This window comes from Monopterus albus, unplaced genomic scaffold (assembly GCF_001952655.1).
Source record: "Monopterus albus unplaced genomic scaffold, M_albus_1.0 scaffold31.1, whole genome shotgun sequence".
Taxonomy (NCBI): Eukaryota; Metazoa; Chordata; class Actinopteri; order Synbranchiformes; family Synbranchidae; genus Monopterus; species Monopterus albus.
Genome location: NW_018127911.1, coordinates 1,379,253 through 1,397,699, shown reverse-complemented (window position 1 = coordinate 1,397,699; position 18,447 = coordinate 1,379,253). Strand labels below are relative to the sequence as shown.

At 39.1% G+C, this 18,447-nt stretch overlaps 2 protein-coding genes across 3 annotated transcripts; both read right to left on the bottom strand.

The window, feature by feature from the left end:
- Positions 1-308: 308 nt before the first annotated feature.
- mfsd8l1 (major facilitator superfamily domain containing 8-like 1) lies at positions 309-13,939 on the bottom strand. Of its 2 annotated transcripts, XM_020596848.1 has the most exons (12): positions 13,585-13,935; positions 11,656-11,841; positions 10,866-10,928; positions 10,365-10,484; positions 9,893-9,972; positions 9,500-9,800; positions 4,585-4,658; positions 4,121-4,334; positions 3,631-3,753; positions 3,308-3,438; positions 2,042-2,140; positions 309-1,827 (listed from the first exon to the last, which is right to left on the bottom strand). In XM_020596848.1, the coding sequence occupies exons 1-11, from the start codon at positions 13,658-13,660 to the stop codon at positions 2,060-2,062; spliced, it is 1,449 nt and encodes a 482-aa protein (XP_020452504.1). In that variant the 5' UTR covers positions 13,661-13,935; the 3' UTR covers positions 309-1,827; positions 2,042-2,059. The 2 variants fall into 2 exon arrangements, with proteins under 2 accessions (XP_020452504.1, XP_020452505.1); XM_020596849.1 differs by lacking the exons at positions 309-1,827; positions 2,042-2,140 and adding an exon at positions 2,679-2,735 and having other exon boundaries at positions 13,585-13,939.
- Positions 13,940-14,675: 736 nt separating this feature from the next.
- On the bottom strand, positions 14,676-18,403 carry polr2h (RNA polymerase II, I and III subunit H). The gene is made up of 6 exons (XM_020596742.1): positions 18,204-18,403; positions 17,264-17,355; positions 16,785-16,868; positions 16,347-16,440; positions 16,100-16,183; positions 14,676-15,609 (listed from the first exon to the last, which is right to left on the bottom strand). The coding sequence occupies exons 2-6, from the start codon at positions 17,334-17,336 to the stop codon at positions 15,492-15,494; spliced, it is 453 nt and encodes a 150-aa protein (XP_020452398.1). The 5' UTR covers positions 17,337-17,355; positions 18,204-18,403; the 3' UTR covers positions 14,676-15,491.
- Positions 18,404-18,447: the final 44 nt, after the last annotated feature.

Sequence of the window (18,447 nt, the reverse complement as noted above, 5' to 3'; positions counted from 1 at the left end):
ACATCGTTAGATGGCTTTGCAACTACTAAAACATAACTTTCTAAATTTGATAAATATATTCTATTATACAACCAAATTTTACATGTATAATTCTTAAACATTTAATTAGTTTTACATGTATTGCACAAACAATGGAAGGGAAGAGGAATGTTTTTACTTTAAACCGATTACTTGTCAAGTATATAATCTATTTCACACAACATACCATAATATTACATATTTTATCAGCAATAGTTTTTGATGTACTCATAATTACTATGCGCACACAAGCACCGTTTCTCAAGACAATAAAACATTAGCCAGTGAAGTATGGTGAAAGTTTTTTATAGAAAGAATTTTTTAAAAAGTGCCCACAAAAGATCTATTAAATATACTTAATCTCCAGTCATAACATATTTGTGCTGCTCGTGAATATAAAACCTAAAGAAATTATGAAGACGTAGAAAATCTAGACTTCAGGGAATGGGGGGAAAAAAAAAAACAAAAACACTGTTCTTAGGGTGATTTGTGCGATTTCTGCATTATCACCTAAAACTCCAAGGCTATTTTTTGTGCAAAACACTACCGATAAAGCTGTCTTGGCATTTTGTTTTCCTTTTGTAGGAGTTCACTTGATATTTTGGAGTTTTCTGACAGACGTAGCTCCCACATCAAACATTTGGCTCATGGGGAATACATACATCAGGAACAAAGACTAAGAGCACCTTCCAGTGCTAAAAAAAAAGTACTACATCAGCAACTGACAACTACAAAGTTATACTGCTTGCTACTTTTCAAAACAGGAAACACTAACAGCCTTAACACCAGGCAGATGTGAAAGTTTAACAGCCACCTCGAATAAGGTCTTGACAGATATCAGCAGTTTTGTTATTATGGCAGAATCCAGTACTTGAAGAAATCATTTACCGATTGATTTTAGGCCAAAATATAATGCCTCCTAATTTTGCACCAAAGTATTTGGTGTTACCCTGAGACATTTATTAGTCAGGCTGTAAATGCATTTGAAAAAGAATTTATCACCATACAAAAAAGGTAGAATGGACATCTATTTAATTTCTTCCTGTTAGTATTAGTAGTTCTGTTGCTTTAATGAGAGTGACCACTGAAAATTTAAAATTGATGTACAACTTGCAAGAAAAAAAAAAAAAAAATTAGGCTGGGTTTTGGCAAACATTTAGCAGTGGACAAGGAGAAGCCTTGATTGTATCAGAAAAAACGAGACTGAATTAAATGAAGTGACTGAAATGACATTTCATCAAGCTCAAAATGCTTCTGATGTATCATTTTGGAATATTTGTCAAAACTTTGAGGATTTTATTTTAGAGGACATGAAAACTTGTTTTCTGTCTGCCAAATAACCTCAAAATTTGCTAATGCATATATTCAAAGTTTGTTTTTGCAGGAGATGAAGTATTAAAGATCATGGTGAAACAGTTCATATATTCTGCTACAGCACAAGGACAGAGGTCAGCTAAATCCACACACATTTAGCCTGGTCAATAATTTAACTATGTATTATATTGTAAATGCTGAAACCCAAACAGAATGCGTGATGCATTAATGTAGTCAGTAGAGAACACATGCGAACAAACAATTTTCACCCAGTGCTTGTACATGTGGTGCCACCAGGATTCTGTATTTCCATGGGACACGTATGCATAAACCAAAACAGTGCTTTGATCAGCCTCTGCACACTAAAGCTGATAAGTCCGAGCATTAGGGGAGTACTCGCAAGGTGTGTGTTATCACTTTGAATGCTGGTCCCAAAGCAGAAAGTGAGATTGTGCAAGTTCTGCTAGTGTAGCACAGGGAAGCTCCCACTTTGCTCTGGTATAGAAAGAAAAAATATATATATACACACACAAGATAAGATGTTGGAAAGCAGCATACAAGTTCACAATTTTCTTTCTGGAGCACATTACTAAAGCTTAAAAAAAACTAGCTAGCTCATATTTTACATTTAGGAAAAAAATAATTATCTTGTACCATGTTCATACAAGTCAGAGGATTGCATGCATTACATTTGCAAACAGCAACACACCTTCAACATCTGCTCGGATTAAGCACATCTGTCTGGGCTGTCTGCTTGTTCCTCAGCAGCAGGCTCAACCAGACGGTCATATGAAAATGCCAGCATCATCTGCATCAAAAAATATTTGATCCGTATTAACACAAAATGTGTTAAGCTGCTCAGTAAGAAAGCTCAGAGGAAAATGACATGAATGCTTGATTATTTCTTCTGTTTTCTCTTCATTATTGCCACTCCACCCACCCCACAAGTTTCTATGTGAAGATTTACTTTATGCCACTTTAAAATTTATGCCATTCAGGTGTATAATATTGAAAATGGTCACACATATAAAAACTATTAAAAAATTGTCTATAAAAGGAGCTTTCATGGAACCATGAGACAATACACAGTTTGAAAAGGTGAAAGTACGATTATAGGTTGCCATCATTAGTCAGCCCTAACATTCACGACCCTAATATGCTGTAGCCCAAAGTCTACAATGCATTTAACAGAAAGAAGGAAGAAAGGAAGGGGTAAGGACCAAGGAAGAAGTTAAGGACAAGTCACTTCTCTATACTCACTCAGTCACTATGCCAAGTCTGAAGAGTAGTAATCTTTCCCAAAGTTGAAATGTTTTGGATTTTGAAATGTCTGATGCTCTGTGCCCTGAAAACTGAGTTTTCAATAATGTGCAACACGTCCTTTACGATGGAAAAAGCCAGGGCTGTGAACAGAGGTTCCAATATGGAAGAAAGAACTGCAAGGTACACCGAGTCCTCCTCTTATAAGCACAAAACCAGTTTGCTTCATTTGTCAGTGGAAACATTTGGTTGCTGGGCTGTTTGCCTTACAAACATTTTGTAGGAGCTTCTGGCTATGAGATGTCAATCTGTATCTCCAGTTCTTAACTTTAAACCCATTTATCTGGTTTGTACATTTGTTGTGTTCCCACTGGATTTGCATAGCTGTTGGATTTCATTTTCAGATTTTCTTTAAGTTGTTTCATTAAAGCTGTAAGTAACACTGGGTATTGTCTGTCAAATACAATACTTATGTCATTACAACACCAGAGTTTTTGCTACTTAGTTTAACTAATAAACATTTTAGCCCTTTTTAAAGCAAACTATGGTAAACTTCATAATACACGATTTAGTCTACACATGACTGCATAAACTGAAAATTTCCCACAACAGTTACTACTGTAATTCATCTATTTCAATGAACCAGACAGAGTTGAACATGGACTCATTCTGCATCATTTGTTTCTTTTCCATCATCTCATTTCCTTTCACTTACCGTTAGCAGTGCCAGCAGTGCCGCCATCACCCCCAGCATGATATACATGTTCTCGGTAAGACCACCAGCCCAGAGAGGGCCCAAAATGGTAGCTAGACCTCCCACTGAGCGACGCACTCCCTGACTGAAACCTGCAACACAGAGTCAAGACACCAATACACGAGAGCTCTCTCACACACACACACACTGAGAAAAACAAAACGACTTCTTACATATTTAAAAATGTGCAGTCATATCAGTGACAGTGTATTTAAATGGAACTAATACACCCTGCATGCATGGTTAGAAAAAAAAAATTATACCATCAAATAGTTGTTTCTCACCTTGTGTTTTCTCAGCAGTAACTTTGGAGAAGAGGGAAACTTGGGCTACAGCTACAAATGGCAAACCCAAAACCTGCAGGAACACTCCAATTATAAACTCAGTCAGCTGCCACGGGAAACCACCTATAGGAAATGCAAAGGGCAACAAAACAGAAAACACTAAAATAGTTAATATAATAACAGAACATGTAAAAGTTCTAATCACAATGATTCCTACATCCATTAGCTTGCTTGTCATATAATTTGGATGCTCTGTATATACCGAGTATGTGTACCCAGATTTGAGGGTGTTGAATACTTCGCAAAGCTATTCAGAAAATTGTATGCGTGTTTTATGGAACAGGTACAGAACAGAACCATCATCAGTAAATAGTGCCCCTACTGTGATTAAATTAAGACTTGGAAGGATTACTTAATGTGGCAGCATCATTTACTGATGGTAAAACTGTGCGCAAGAACAATGGGAATTTAAAATGCAGTGCTGTCTGACCTAGTGGGTTAGCCAGGAAGATGAGGCACCAGACACCAGCGATGTTGCAGATGGTCAAACCAACAGCCAGGACCGCTCTGTCGCTAGCACGGCAACTCAGCCAGCGCACAAACAGGAAGCCAGCGATCACCTCTACACCACAGAGAGAGTACATCACACTATTCTCTAGCTCCCCATAGCCAAAGAACTTCTGTGTCAGTGGAGTCACCATGGTCTGAGGAGGGAACAGTGAACATGCTCTAGCATAATTGACAAGTGATTTTTGTCTCACAGTGTAACATTAGCCTCGAAACTATTTTATTCTTGGTTACTTATTTTAACTTCACTCCCAGTGTGGTTTTGTTCTAGGAATCTGCATCTTTATATAAAAAAATAAATGCAGTTTATTTACAAAAAGTGAAACCTGACCAAGGAAACAAAGAGAACAAATTATATTTGTGTTTGGCTGTGTGCCTTCACTGCACCTCCAATGCTGTCTGGTTGAAAAGGGTGATGAACTGAGCAGCCAGCAGCACAACCACCTCTTCTCTCAGGAACTCTAGAGGCAAAGAGCAAGTCAGAGAGACATATGGGAAGACAGAGTAAAGGTCAGAGGTAAACTGAAAAGGGGCAACGAGATAAATTATGTACTGCATAGCATGCTTGCTTTTTCAAGTTTAACATTTTTAATTTTTTACAAATTGTTATCTTTAAAGCAAGTCTCCAAAGTCTACTAGTAGACAACTGGCTGCTTAGCATGTTAGGAAAACACAAAGACCTAAAAATGTACAGTTTAGGTTAACTTTATTGCTCACATTGTGGGAATTTGTATTCAGCTTTAATTCAGATTTAAAAAAAAAAAAAAAAAAAAAAAAAAAACCACAATACATGTACTCAGACAGTAGCATACAGAACTTAATACAGCATCAAAATGAATTGGTTGAAAATGGTTAAATGACCATTAGAAGGTGTCTAAGACATCTCTCATGCATGACTGTGTTACTATCACAACTGCACCCAACTATTGAAAGATGCACAAAACTGAACCCAGCCACGCTCATTCCCACAGCATCAGATGGGACACCTCATGACTGCTCATCAGAAATAGCAGAGAAAGTGCTCCCTAGGCTGGACCTGATGTACCCTATGACAATGCAGACATAACTATGTTTGTAGATGGGTCAAGTAACCCAGATGGAACAAACGCAACAGTGTTTGCTGTAGTGACACAAGATGCTGTACTGACAGCAAAGCCCCTCCCAAAACACTACTCTAACTCTGCTGCCTGGGCAGTGGAATTGACAGAGGCGTGTAAATTAGCTGAAGGGAAAATAGCTAATATTTACACTGATGGTCAATATGCGTTTTCAACAGTGCACGTTTTTGCACAATGGAAAAATTGAAGCATGGTGACTTCCACAGGGAAGCCCATCAACCACAGATCTAATCTTAAATCTCTTAGATGCTATACAGTTACCAAAAAAAAGTAGCAATTTGTAAGTTTGCAGCACACACTAAAAGGGACTGATCCCATATCCCAAGGTAACCACAAAGCTGATGAGGAAGCTAAGAAAGCATTACAGAGTTGCTGACAGTAGATGACACATCTCAAATAGACCAAACTGTTTTAAAAGACATGCAGAAAGCAGCACCACAAGCTGAAGTTCAAAAATGGAAGAAAAAAAGGGGGCAACCTTTAATGAAAAAACAGAACTGTATGAATGACCAGAAGGGAAACCTATCCTACCAAATAGTCAGATATGCTGCAATTTTGAGCCATGGACAAAGTCATGTCTCAACAGGAGGGATGGCAGCCATGAGAGGCAAAGTGTTCACAGCATATGGGTTTTCAAACTACTGCGCTACTTGTACAATATGCGCTCGCCACAATGTAAGAGGACACCTGAGAACTAAGAGGTCAATTTCCAAAACCACAATTTCCTTTTCAACACATTTGCATGGACTTTAGAGAATTAAACAAGTGTGAGGGAAAGAAATTCTGCCTGGTCATAATAGACATGTTTACTAAATGGGTTGAAGTATTTCCCACAGCTGCTCCAGATGCTCCCACAGTAGCAAAGGCACTAGTGAAGGAAAAAATCCCCAGATATGGAATACCTGAAAAAATATATAGACAATGAAACTCACTTTGTAAACAGTGTAATATCATTAGCTCAAACTCTGCACATAGACCTGAAGCATCATTGTGCATATCATCCACAATCTGCAGGGTTAGTGGAAAGACAATGGCATTCTTAAAGCTAAACTAAGAAAAACCATGGAGGAAACTGGGTTTATTGCCTGCCATTAGTACTCTTCAACATGCATGTAACCCCCACAGCAGGTGGTTTAACGCCCTTTGAGTTAACGTATGGCAGACCTTACATTATTCCACAACTAAAGCCCTTCCAGCATTCAGATGAAGAGGCTGAACAAATTCTGGCAGATTAAATGGCAAAAATGCTACCATACAAGGAGATTGTTTGTGCTAATTCTGTTCCAGGAGAACCAGTGGAGCCACAGATTGAAACTGTGAAACCTGGAGACTGGGTGCTACTGAAGGTGATTAAAAGAACTGGTCCAATCCAAGGTGGGAAGGTCCATACTAGGTACTGCTCACCACACCTACAGCAGTAAAGATAGCTGAGAGGACATCCTGGATTCATCTGTCCCACTGCAAGCTGGTAAAATCTTTATACTCATAAAATAGGTGAAGGACAGTTAGCTACACACCACCGCTCCCTAAGGCAGCAAGTCTGACTACAAAGGGGGCTTTATCCAATAGGGAAGAGTCGTCTCAAACTCAGTGAAGAAGCCAACGGCCAAAAGGAGCATAGGGTGCGACCTAAAACAATGAAGGGACAGATGGAGGAGGATCAGAAAACCAGCTGGGGACTGTTTGGACAAACCCCACCTGTAAATGGTCTAAACCTGAGAGTAAAACCAAAAACAGGACCAGTCATATCGGCATCTTAATTACATTAACTATAGGAATAGTTGTAGTCTTGTTATTTTCCTGGCTCTGCGCTGAAGCACCACAAGTAGTAAAAAAGTTGATACTTTGCAATTCATGACCGTCGCCTGTGATAGAGGGCAGAGAGGGCAATACCATAGTGGCAAAAGTTGACCTGTGTAACCTTATGCAATGTGATGGAGACCCAAAACAGTACATTAGGGAGGACAAGTACATCTGTGCTCAGGCTGAGGACCGCGATCTTTATAGGCATGAGGGTAGGGGTAGTATCCTACACTGTCCCACATGGAACTTTGTAGTGGCTAACACCAGACTCTTAGACTGGGGATATTATCCCACTTCCCCACAGACGAATCATTTAACCATAGTTAAGGGCTACAGTGATCCTCAGGACTGTACATCTAATAGCTGTAACCCCCTTCTCATAAGTCAGAAAGATGCCAAAATATCTGATAGCGGCCTGCATCCCATAGATGTGGATGTGAGAGGAAGTGACCCAATAGGGGCCTTCCATATAAAAGTTACTAAAGCAGGTAAAAAGAAAAACCCTCCTCCTTTAAATACTCTCTACAGTACTGAGGGAATGAGTGGATAAGTGAGTGAGTTACCTGGAAAACCTTACTATACAGGATGTGATGGCCTTAGAAACAGAATATGCTGATAAAAATGAATGGCTTGAATGGATGACCTTTATTACACGACAAAGTAATGTCATTAATTGTATGTTTCACTGCTAGGCCTCAATTAGGAATCATTCCTCTTCAACTGGATGAAAAGCACACTCTACAGGAGTACAGTGCATAGTATAATTGTATGATAAGGTTTTTTTTTCTCCAACCACTGAACAATGCAAATCTCTTTCTTTGCTGTATCCACCAGTAAACAAAGGAGACGTCCCTCCCTCGGTGAACATTTATCCTGGTAATTACACATGCTTCGTACGGTACCGGTAAGAATGTGCACAACCTGCCGCCTGCCTGGTGTGAGGAGACCTTCAACATCACCACTGACAGTGGTGACTATTCTGCCACCTGATTTGTGAACCAAACAGTTTCGAGGGCAGGCATACGGTGGCTCTGCGGAGATGGCAAGTTGAGACCCAGACTTCCCTCACTGTGGTGAGGCAGCTGTGCCCTGGTGCAGCTGCTGATGCCTTTTCCCATATTCTCCTTGAGAAAATACAGGGAGCCGGGGGAGAAGCTGTTATCTGCATCCCATCTACATCGTGAAACCAGACCTACAGGCGAGGCCCGAGGATCGTTCGACAGCAGAGTGTGCTTAGATGCAATTGGCGTACCCCGAGTACCTGATGAATTTAAAGCTAGAAGTCAAATAGCTGCAGGGTTTGAATTTTTTTTTCCTGGTGGGTCACAGCAAATAAGAATGTGGATTGGATTAACTACTTATACTATAATCAACAATGTTTTGTGAATCATACCAGAGATGCAATTAGAGGCATAGCAGAACAATTAGGCCCAACTTCTCTCATGTCGTGGCACAATAGAATGGCCCTAGATATGTCGTTAGCTGAGAGGGGAGTAGTATGTAAAAATGTTTGGCACATTTTGTTGTACTTTTATACCTAACAACACTTCCCTAGATGGCAGTATCACCAAGGCCCTTGAAGGACTGACAGCCCTATCCGAGGAACTGACTGAGAACTCTGGGATCAACAACCCCTTCACCGACCTCCTGAAATCCTAGTTTGGGAAACTGATCGCTTCTGGGTTGATTTCTCTGTCCGTGACTGCAGCCCTGCTGGTCGTGTGTGGCTGTTGTGGCATCCCCTGTCTGCGAGGACTGATGTACAGACCGATAGACACTGCTCAGACTAGGACCATGTACCAACAAGTCCGCAACGAGGACAGGGAGGAGGAAGACTATGAGGAACAGGATGACTGGGTTTGAAAAGAGACTTTCCTGATTCTAATCTGAGTGAGCCATGTATGAGATCCTGGGATGAATGAGATTAAGAATTATGTTATTATACAATGGATTTTGAACTTTCAGAACAGACCACCTGTGAGACACTGCCTGTCTGAACTGAAGGACATGTTTTATCTTTGTTTTAGTACTTTGTGTGTTGTTATATGTTCAACCAAATGGCGCTCCAGACTTAAAGGAAGCCAGCCATATACTGTGAAGATAAACTTGATTGACGCCTGGATTGCATCTTCAGGGAGTTCCATTTCTCCTATATATTGTGATGTTTAGACTAAACTCATTCAGACAACTCTGCATGCACATGCTGACTTGTCTCCTTGCTGCAAGTAAACCAATCTCTTATAGAAAGATTCCAGTGACTTCGTTGCTTTCTTGAAAATTCTTTTGACAGAAGGTAAATTATACATGGCATGTAGGGAAGGATCTAAAGCAAACTGGTTTAATTAAATCCCGCCCCAAACCACTGACCATTAGCCACCTACCTCGGGATATACTAAAATTGTTAAAGGGGCTGGAGGATTCAAGGGCCTGTGATGGCAGTGGCGAGGAAGGTGGGGAAATATGATTCGGCATGACACTGGAGGCAGCAAAGCTTTGATTTCCAGTGGGGTTGGATGCTACCGCCTCCTGGGACCCCATTAACGGCTTTGCCTCATCACTGTCCTCCTCCCTGTTCCTGCTTGTTGAACCCTCCTGCACCCTCCCTCTCTCCAGATGTGGTAGATCCCAGTACATGAAGACCACAGCCAGTTGAAGTAGAACCCACAGCAAGCACATAAACAACTGCAGGGGAGAAAGAAAGTGTGTTATAGGTTTTTACTGGTGGGGCAAAGAATGTGTCACAAAAGATAAAACTACTATATTTTGGTCCTTACTCCAGGTGCAGTATATTTATTGACCACAAAAGGACCCAGGTGGAAATCACAAAGCCTGAGGAAGATGTTAAATGCTGGACCTGTGTTAAAACACAAAGTTAAAACATGTGTTTTAACTATACAGTACATCTCACCCAAAACTTAGCTAATCACACTACATAACATGGGAAAGGAGAAGATCAATCTCAAAACCAACTACTGTAGAATCACACAGGTTATTTGAGTCACCATGTGTAACTGTGCATGCTCTAACACTCAATATTTGTGCATGAGCCATAAGCAATTATGTTACATATCAGAAAGCCAGTAATGACTAGTGATTTCTACCCACTCAAATCTAGAAAGCCCAACTAACCTTGCGATAGTCTGTGTAAAAAAGATAAACACTAATTGTTCATTCATACCAACTACATTCAAATGATCAAAAGGGCAGCCTTTGTTATTTGCCACCAAAAAGCAAAGGAGCACTGACCAATCAGAAGGCCAAGTTGTCGACATGCCATGACTGCAGCAAACACTGTGGCGCGGTCCTCTGCAGCAGTAATTCTGGTCAGGAAACCAAAGATAGAAGAGCCAGCGCCTGTGCCAATGCCTGAAGAAAATACACATTTCATTACAAGACAACACTGAAACACTGAGACTGAAACTGGAGCTCTGTCTTTGCTAGAAAAAGTGTAAAAGCTTCATTGTAACATCCGGTCTTATTTTCCTAAAATAAACAAAATCTGAATTAAAGTGATTAACAGACCAAAATTTAAAATCATTAACAAGTTGATGTGAAATATGCGAGTTATAGTGGGAACAATAACAAAATCAAGTAGTGCATATTTGACAAAATCATGCACCCTAGCGTTTTACAGCTATTGAAGATGTTTGGTAGCTCATTCCAACCCCTACAGCTCTCAGCAGTTACTATTTTTGGTTTATAAGTTGTTTCTATTAAAAAAAAAAACATCAACTCATACAGACTCACCTGCTACCAGTCTGCTAGACAGCAACAGCCACTTTGAGTACTCCATGAAATACATGAAATTACCTGTAGAGAAAAGGTGTAGGTGTAGTGGCCAGTGTTGGATGAGAGTTAAATTAATTCACAAATGAATCACTAAAATGCCAATGATCACTTATTACTACAATAACAGAAAAAACTAAATAAAAGTACTGGATAAGAGAATTGTCAGTCGGTCAGTCATTTAGTTACATTAATTAACAAAGTCAGTCTGTCACCCATTCAGTCAGTCCTCTGTCTTCCCTCTTCACCGGCTCCTGTTCCGCCCATCTTCTCTGTCCTCTCTGATTCACTACTTTATCGTGTCTTCCTGACAGTGTCCAACCCCCCCATTCTGTCATCCCTTGCTTTTCACATCAATTTCCAAACCTAGTTAACAGGTCATCTCCAGATCAAGATGCCCAGTGGGTTAAACAGGCCATGAACCCAAAATGTTCTTGCTTGAGCACACAATTTACACAGTGAGCTGACAGAATAGAGGGCTTGCAGAGATTAATTATTGGCTAATGGATATAGTAACTACATGTAATCTACAAACTCTTGCTGTATTCTGTTGCATATTACACATCAACTGTAGCTTGTTAGTTTCAACCAGTGCAGCGGTATAGTTGCAATCAAACATAAGCACTGTTTTTCCAAGGGAAGTCAAGCACATGCTTTGACACTTTGAAAGCAACATGATCAGGCATAGTTAAGCAATTCTTATGACTGGAGGAATAAAGAAAATTTGGGTGGAGGAAAAGAACAGACTCACCAACTATCTCAAAAAGGTTGGCAAATAAGAGGATCTTCTTGGTGGTACCTGTTCTGTCAGACCAGTGGCCAAACAATGGTCCTGAAAGGAGGCCACTGAAGCTAAATGCAGACAGGACCAAACCCAGGAAGTAAGGAGCTGCATTTAAGGTCTGCAAGTACCTCCATATTGTGGGTAATATTACAGCTGGGGAAAGGAGACATGAGGGTAATCAGTTTCCATCTGATTCTAGAAATACACACTCTTCTGAAGTAGTAACATTGTCAACTAGGAAAATTACTTCCAAATCTTTTGAACATACTGGAAAATAAATTACTTCCAAATCTTTTGAACATACACGGTCTAACTCAGTGATGCTGAGTCACATGTATATAAAACCGTATATGAACCCAGAGGACCACACTGCAGCTCTGTTAGGCTGCATGTACACAAGAATAATTACCTAGGTTTCATCACCAAGGTATCTCACCGGGGTTATTTGCGAACCTGCAAATCCCTAGAGCCTTTCAGTGGAATTTAGGCTGAGTTAAGTCAGTGCAATGACTAAGAATATCACTGTAATTGTGCATGTTTTCCTCAAATAGTAAATTCATAAACTATACATTTTACCTATCATAGCTGGATCTGCACACAGATTTCATTTCAATCAAATATTAGTGCCTTTGGCCATCATGTCACATCTTTGTAGAAACAAAGAAATAAGCCCATATGTTATGTTGTAACTTTTTGTTGTTGCTGCTGCTGCTGCTAATGGTGGAAGAGCTGTCTGAATATGCAGTGAAGTTGAACTTTGGCTGTAGTGGTAGCTCTTTCTTCTGGTCATTCCTTCCAGTCTTATTTTCACATAGACAAAGGATAGTGCTTACCCAGTACAATCCAAATTCAATTTTAGGGTCAGAAGATGTAATGCACGTTCTTAGAAAATTCCAAAAATAAAACAATTTCCCAAATATTCTTGTCATCTGGTTGCCATAGTTTTAAAGAGACAGGGGAAGTTAAAGATGAATCTTGCTTCTTGGTTATGGCTTTTAAGACAACACCAACAGTGCCTGACTAAGAAAACTGCACATGGCAACACAAAAGTATTCTGAATCTTACTGGAATTTTTTTAGGGGTGTTGTTAGTGATGTTCTATTGGATTGCATTTAAGTGCAAGGAGTTTCCAGTAAAGAAAAAAAGTGCTATCTGTTTCCAAATCAGGCATTTTTGACTTTATTTTTACTTTTTTGTGTAAATCATGTTGTAACCATGGTTTCAGTACCATCAATATAAAGGCCCCAAAACTGGCTGTGGCAAAAACACAGATGTCAAATCCATTTCCTTAAAGGTATTTGGGGCTTTTAATAACTTGAAAGTGTTATAGTTCTACAATTACACACACACCCACACTTTGAACGATGTCTTTCTGAGGCAGATTAAACAGTACGAACAAATAAACTAACATTGGCAAGGTGAAGAAAGCTTTGACATGGGTAGAGCCAGGCTGATGAGCATAATACACAGGAACAAGTAAACTCATTCATAAAGGGGTGGGGCTGGGACACTTAATTTACCTGTACTCAGTACAGGGCCGGGTGTAGATTTTTTTTTCTTTACACATTTATGTGAAACATCTGAGGTGGACAACCAGATAAACTTGTCAAACTACCTTGAGTGCAGTAGATTCTAGAGCTATTCCTCCATACTCCTGAAAAAGAATAAAATTCAGCCTTCATGGCTTTAGCCTATAACTAGTGGAATAATGTGATTATCTTCATCTACAACAATACTTTAAGTAATACAATCTATGTTGCTATCCCTCAAATTATTTTTTTTTAAACGGGGAAATGAATAATTCTTCACATTCACTTATTTTTTTGTGTTCCATTGTGAGTTCACTGTTCACACCGACCGTAAAAGCCAATGTCATAACCACAAAACAGCTCTTACCATATTCCACACCGCTAAGAAAAAAAATTAACCCAATAGTGAAGAATGTCAGCTTCTTTTTCCGTCGATTATCCATCGCGTTTGGCTGTCATAACCTTCCTATACTGGGACTCATCACACCACACCTGGCATAATCTCGAGCGCAGCGCGTCCGAGGTACGTGTTACCAAGCTAGCCTGCAGCCAGATAGAAGAAAATAATAGGACCGCATATTGTCGCAGCCTAGTTATCGCAACAAGGTGTGCATGTGTAATCCCTGAAGCCGCTAAACTCCCTCAGCAAGAAGTCGTCCGCCCAACCTGCAAACAGCCAAAGGCAGCTGCTGAGCTCTTGCGCAATTTATCCAATCGACATCACTTCCGGTCAGGCGGACTAAAAAAAAATGGTCTCAGTCCAAGCTGATGTTCATTTGTCAGGTTAGTGTTCGTGACACAGGTGTGTGACATACACGGTAATGATGGTTTGTGAGTATTATTTAGGAATACTAATGTTCATTTTGGGCATTTTTAATTTGAGTGTTTAACATTAAAATGGATGGAAAGCAATGGGTGGCTACAAGGGAGAGAAGTCACATTCTAAAATCGCAAAAAAAAAGAGTAGACTATAGGCTAAGCTTTGGTAAATGGTCAGCAGTGTTGTAAAGTAAATCTGCTGCTGCAGTACTAAAATACTGCTATTAGCTTTCATAAACATACAGTATTTCTTTCGTACTGTTTTTTTTTTTTCTAAGGCCCCAAGTTTATTCTTGGGCATCACCATGTACATATCAGGGGCTTGTGTGCCAGTCAGTGGTAATATCACTCCCCATCCTGACACCTATTACCACAGACAGAGAAGCCTGTACTGCACACAAACGCTGTCTCTTCACTCTTAACTCAGTTTTTTGTCTCCTTAAAGTCCATTTTAGTTTGTTGCCATCCAAGCAAATACAGAACAGTTGCCTATGGCACACTGGGTAATAAGGTCCCATTGCCAGGATGCATCAAAAACAACGCAAGTACTGATGCTTTTAACCCGGGAACTATTCATGTATGGAAAGCACTATAAAACAGGTTTATATTTTAATAAAGAGTTTAATAGCTTCTCTTTCTGAGACCTGTATACATATGTTGAATACTGATTGCAATGCTGTTTGTGTGTCTGTGTGAGTTGGTGTATGTTCAGTGATGGAGAGCAGTCATGTGAATTCTGTGTGTAGCACTGCAAAAGAGAACTGTGGCCCATGTATTTGTGGCCTTCACATATCTATTTCACTTACTGGTTTTAGGGATAAATGAAAAAATAATGCATCAATTCATGGTCAGTATGAATATACTAAATTCAGTGCATAATACATTGTATTCATCTTCATCAAAACATCACTGCCCTGTGAGCTACATTGCCCAGTTAGCGCCAGCCTCTTTATAAAGCTTTATGTCCTCTTAACTTTTGCAAGACAGCTTGCCTGCAGACTACATGTTGAAAAACCATGTTACTTCAGATTCTTTTTGACAAGTAAAATAAAATGTATTTCAACATGTCTGAAAGAGCACCTAAGCAGTTGTGTATGGTTATAAAAAGAATAAATATGCCAAGACAAAAATTAATTATGGTGTGACCCAGGGTGGGGGACTAAGAACTGTTTTGTATAAAACAAAGCTTTATTTACAGTTTGAGGTTGCAGCAGTTCCTAAGTGTCACAGTCTTTTGTCTGTAGTCCATCTCCTCGGAAAAAACATTTTGTAACTGAGAATAAAAACAAAATGTTTTCTACAGCCACCATATGTTCTGTCAGTAAGCTTCTCTTGGAGAAGGTCAGGTGCTCCAGACTTGAGAATATGAATGTTTTCATTATGCACATCAGTATGACTTTGGGGTTGACTGTGGCATTGGAAGAACCAAGGTAAGTGTGCAAGCAAAACTGGGGTTTAGAAGGCCAGTTTCTTCATGAGGAGGTAAACCCTGGCGTCCACTTCAAAGCCATGGAGGTTGTTGGCATCCCCCTGGAGCCTCATGAGGAGTCCCCCATAAGACACGTAGGCAGAGCTGAAAGAAGCAGCACATCCATATATCTATATTCCCAAAACTGTATAGCTGTATGCACATGCATTCCCTCATCACTGTAATGAGTATTCAGGAATAGTAAATATAAGTGTGCTAATAAGGATTCACTTACAAACCACCTATAGCCTTTTTTTCAGGTAACATAGCTGTTAACATACAGTAAAATTTTGTTTTGTGTAGCCTAGAAGTGTAGTAAGCATAGCAGTGTGGTACCATATGCTACTGTGGTCACTTGTGTACTAATAATGCATTAATGGTTGCAAAAAGTAGAGGCATACACACATTAACAATGAAGAAGGTGAAAAGCTACAAAAAATAAATAAATAAAATGACTTGCATAATTTGGAAATGCTTTTCTTAAAATAACTAATAACTAGTCACATAAATTAATTACAATTTACTGTAAGTTGTTATTATACTAATGGTACATTAAACTGATTTACTATATAAACATATACGCAACACCACTCACAGGCGTGTAGCTGCTTCTGTAGAAGTCTCATCGCCCTCAATCTTGTAAACCTTCCCATACATCACATAATCAAACTGGTCTGCTCTGGAAATTCAAACAAAGTGAAAGTGCAATCTAAACCAGCAAAAAAGACAGTTACACTGAAATTGTAAACAAATATGGTATTAAATCCTTTTATAAACATGCCACCAAATAGCATGTGTTGGTAATATTACATGCAAATATATGAAGATGTGGAATGCTGTACCTAGAAGGCCGGTCATCCTGAGGATTATACTCGCCATCATCTGGTGTTCCATCTTCATATAACGTACTGGCAATAACCAGTCGGAACTTGTCACCTTAACAAAGCAGACACAAAAGCACACACTGGGTTTATCATAGTGTGTACTGATGGCGAATTTTCTGAAGTATGGTTTTGGGACAAACAGTTGGTTTTATTTGGGTTGAAACTAGAGAATCGAAATACACAACTCACTTGCATGAGTGTTCCCAAAACCATGAGGGCTTAAGTTTAAAATTTGACATGACTTCTTTTGGCCACTTCTTCTAGTTGTACTGTTATAAGTTAAATGTATATTATCATGATTAATGTATGTTACTGGCAAAACCAACTATTTAGCAAGGTCCTGTCTTCAACTTATACTAAACAAATATGCACATGGAAAAAGTGTTACTTTCTTACCAAGATCAACAGGATAGATCTGAATGTTCACATCCAAGATTAGGTCCATCTTGAAAGATTCACTTTCACAGTGTAGTCGAGACACTGTAACAAATAATCAACCATCGCAGAGTAAATTATGGTACTTGAATAGGGGCTTTAAATTAAACACTAATTGAAACAACATTGGATGTATGATACTACTACTAATGGCACATAACTGAATGTAAATAAAAGTTAAGTAATAACTCAGTAGCACAAGCTCAACTACAAAAAATGAAAGTAACTGAAGCTGAATTAATGAATGTGCAAGCAACATTAGCAATAGTTTGGCTAGATTGTGTGTATATTTTATGAGTAAGGTGCCTGATGGTTGATTATCTGTAGAAATCACCAATATAGTATATACCAAAGGCCTTGACAATACAAAAGCATTTGGCTGTTGGCTTGTGTTATAATTTTCCATGGTCTTCAGCCTTGATTTATAGACATTTACACACCTCTGTCAAACTTTTTGCCATCTGGATCGATGTCTTTTACATCAAAGATATCCTCAAACAGAATTCCAGCCATCTCTGTTCTGGTCTATAAACTTGGAAAAGAAAAATTAAGTCAGTTTTTGTTTAGAAAAAATATTATAGGAAAAGTATTATTTTAGAAACAAGATGTCTGCAAGCATGATAGAGACTGTAATACGGAGATGTTTATATTAATAAGGATATATATATACTAATAGCTGTAACAGTATAGTTTTACAGTTTTATTTACAGGTTTTATTATTGACAGAAATGCTGCAAACGACAGAAGGAAGATCTTTTATACTAAACACCAACAAGTGATAGTAGCACAATGCTGGTAAATGCACATTTAAAAGTTTTAAATGCATTTTCTGAGGGTTTAAAGTTATGGGTTAAGGCATTGTGCTTCTTATTAAGATCATCCACGGTCTGAGGCAGCCTGTACACATTAAATGAAGAAAGACGCTGAGATTAAGAAAATTATCATCAGTCTAACTCTAGAACACAGCCGATTTACTGAAAATACACACGTTATCACGAACGTTGTTTTGTGCCTTAACCTGAAAGTATTTTGTCAAAATAATGCAGGGTACAGCCTGGCTTGTAGTTTAGCTGGGGTAAAGCTACTTCCCAACACTAACTAGCTTCAACTCGCGCTTGACAAAAAGATAAACTCCACTGAATTGAACCCATGTGGAATATAAACATCAGCTTTAGCTAAGTATGCAAGCTAAAAAAAAATCACTGGCTATTAAAACACTGATCCAAAATTAATCTGACACAGATGCTGCCTGACACAACGTTAGAGGCAACTCAATTTAGGTCTTTTGAACTTTCATAAAGTTAACTGAGACTTGAACGTGTCCTATTCATGCTAGCTGTTAGCTTTAGCATGTTGTCCGAACAATTCCCCAAAGCTTACCTTATATAAGTTCTTAAATTATTCTGTGTATGCACTAACGTCGCTCGCACTCAGTCGCTTTTTATGGTAATGGGTGTTTAAAGTGTGCGCTAAATCCAGATATCTTATTTGAGTAATACTTCATTCATCATTATGTGAAACAGACAGTACCGCGCAGGAACAAATCCCTTTCTACGCAAAGTGCTTCCGGTTGAAAATCGTTCCCTGGCTGTCGTTAATTAGGCCTATGATACATTCATGGTTA

Bases quoted from the DNA above. Each gene is read 5' to 3' on its own strand.
- mfsd8l1 (XM_020596848.1), bottom strand. From the start codon at position 13,660: ATGGATAATCGACGGAAAAAGAAGCTGACATTCTTCACTATTGGGTTA. The intron at 10,929-11,655 runs GTGAGTCTGTTC...TTTTCTCTACAG, and splicing joins CAACCTTTTTGAGATAGTTG to GTAATTTCATGTATTTCATG. The intron at 3,439-3,630 runs GTGAGAAACAAC...TCTGTGTTGCAG, and splicing joins TACTGCTGAGAAAACACAAG to GTTTCAGTCAGGGAGTGCGT.
- polr2h (XM_020596742.1), bottom strand. From the start codon at position 17,336: ATGGCTGGAATTCTGTTTGAGGATATCTTTGATGTAAAAGACATCGAT. The intron at 16,441-16,784 runs GTAAGAAAGTAA...TGCTTTGTTAAG, and splicing joins GATCTATCCTGTTGATCTTG to GTGACAAGTTCCGACTGGTT. The intron at 16,184-16,346 runs GTACAGCATTCC...TTGAATTTCCAG, and splicing joins CAGGATGACCGGCCTTCTAG to AGCAGACCAGTTTGATTATG.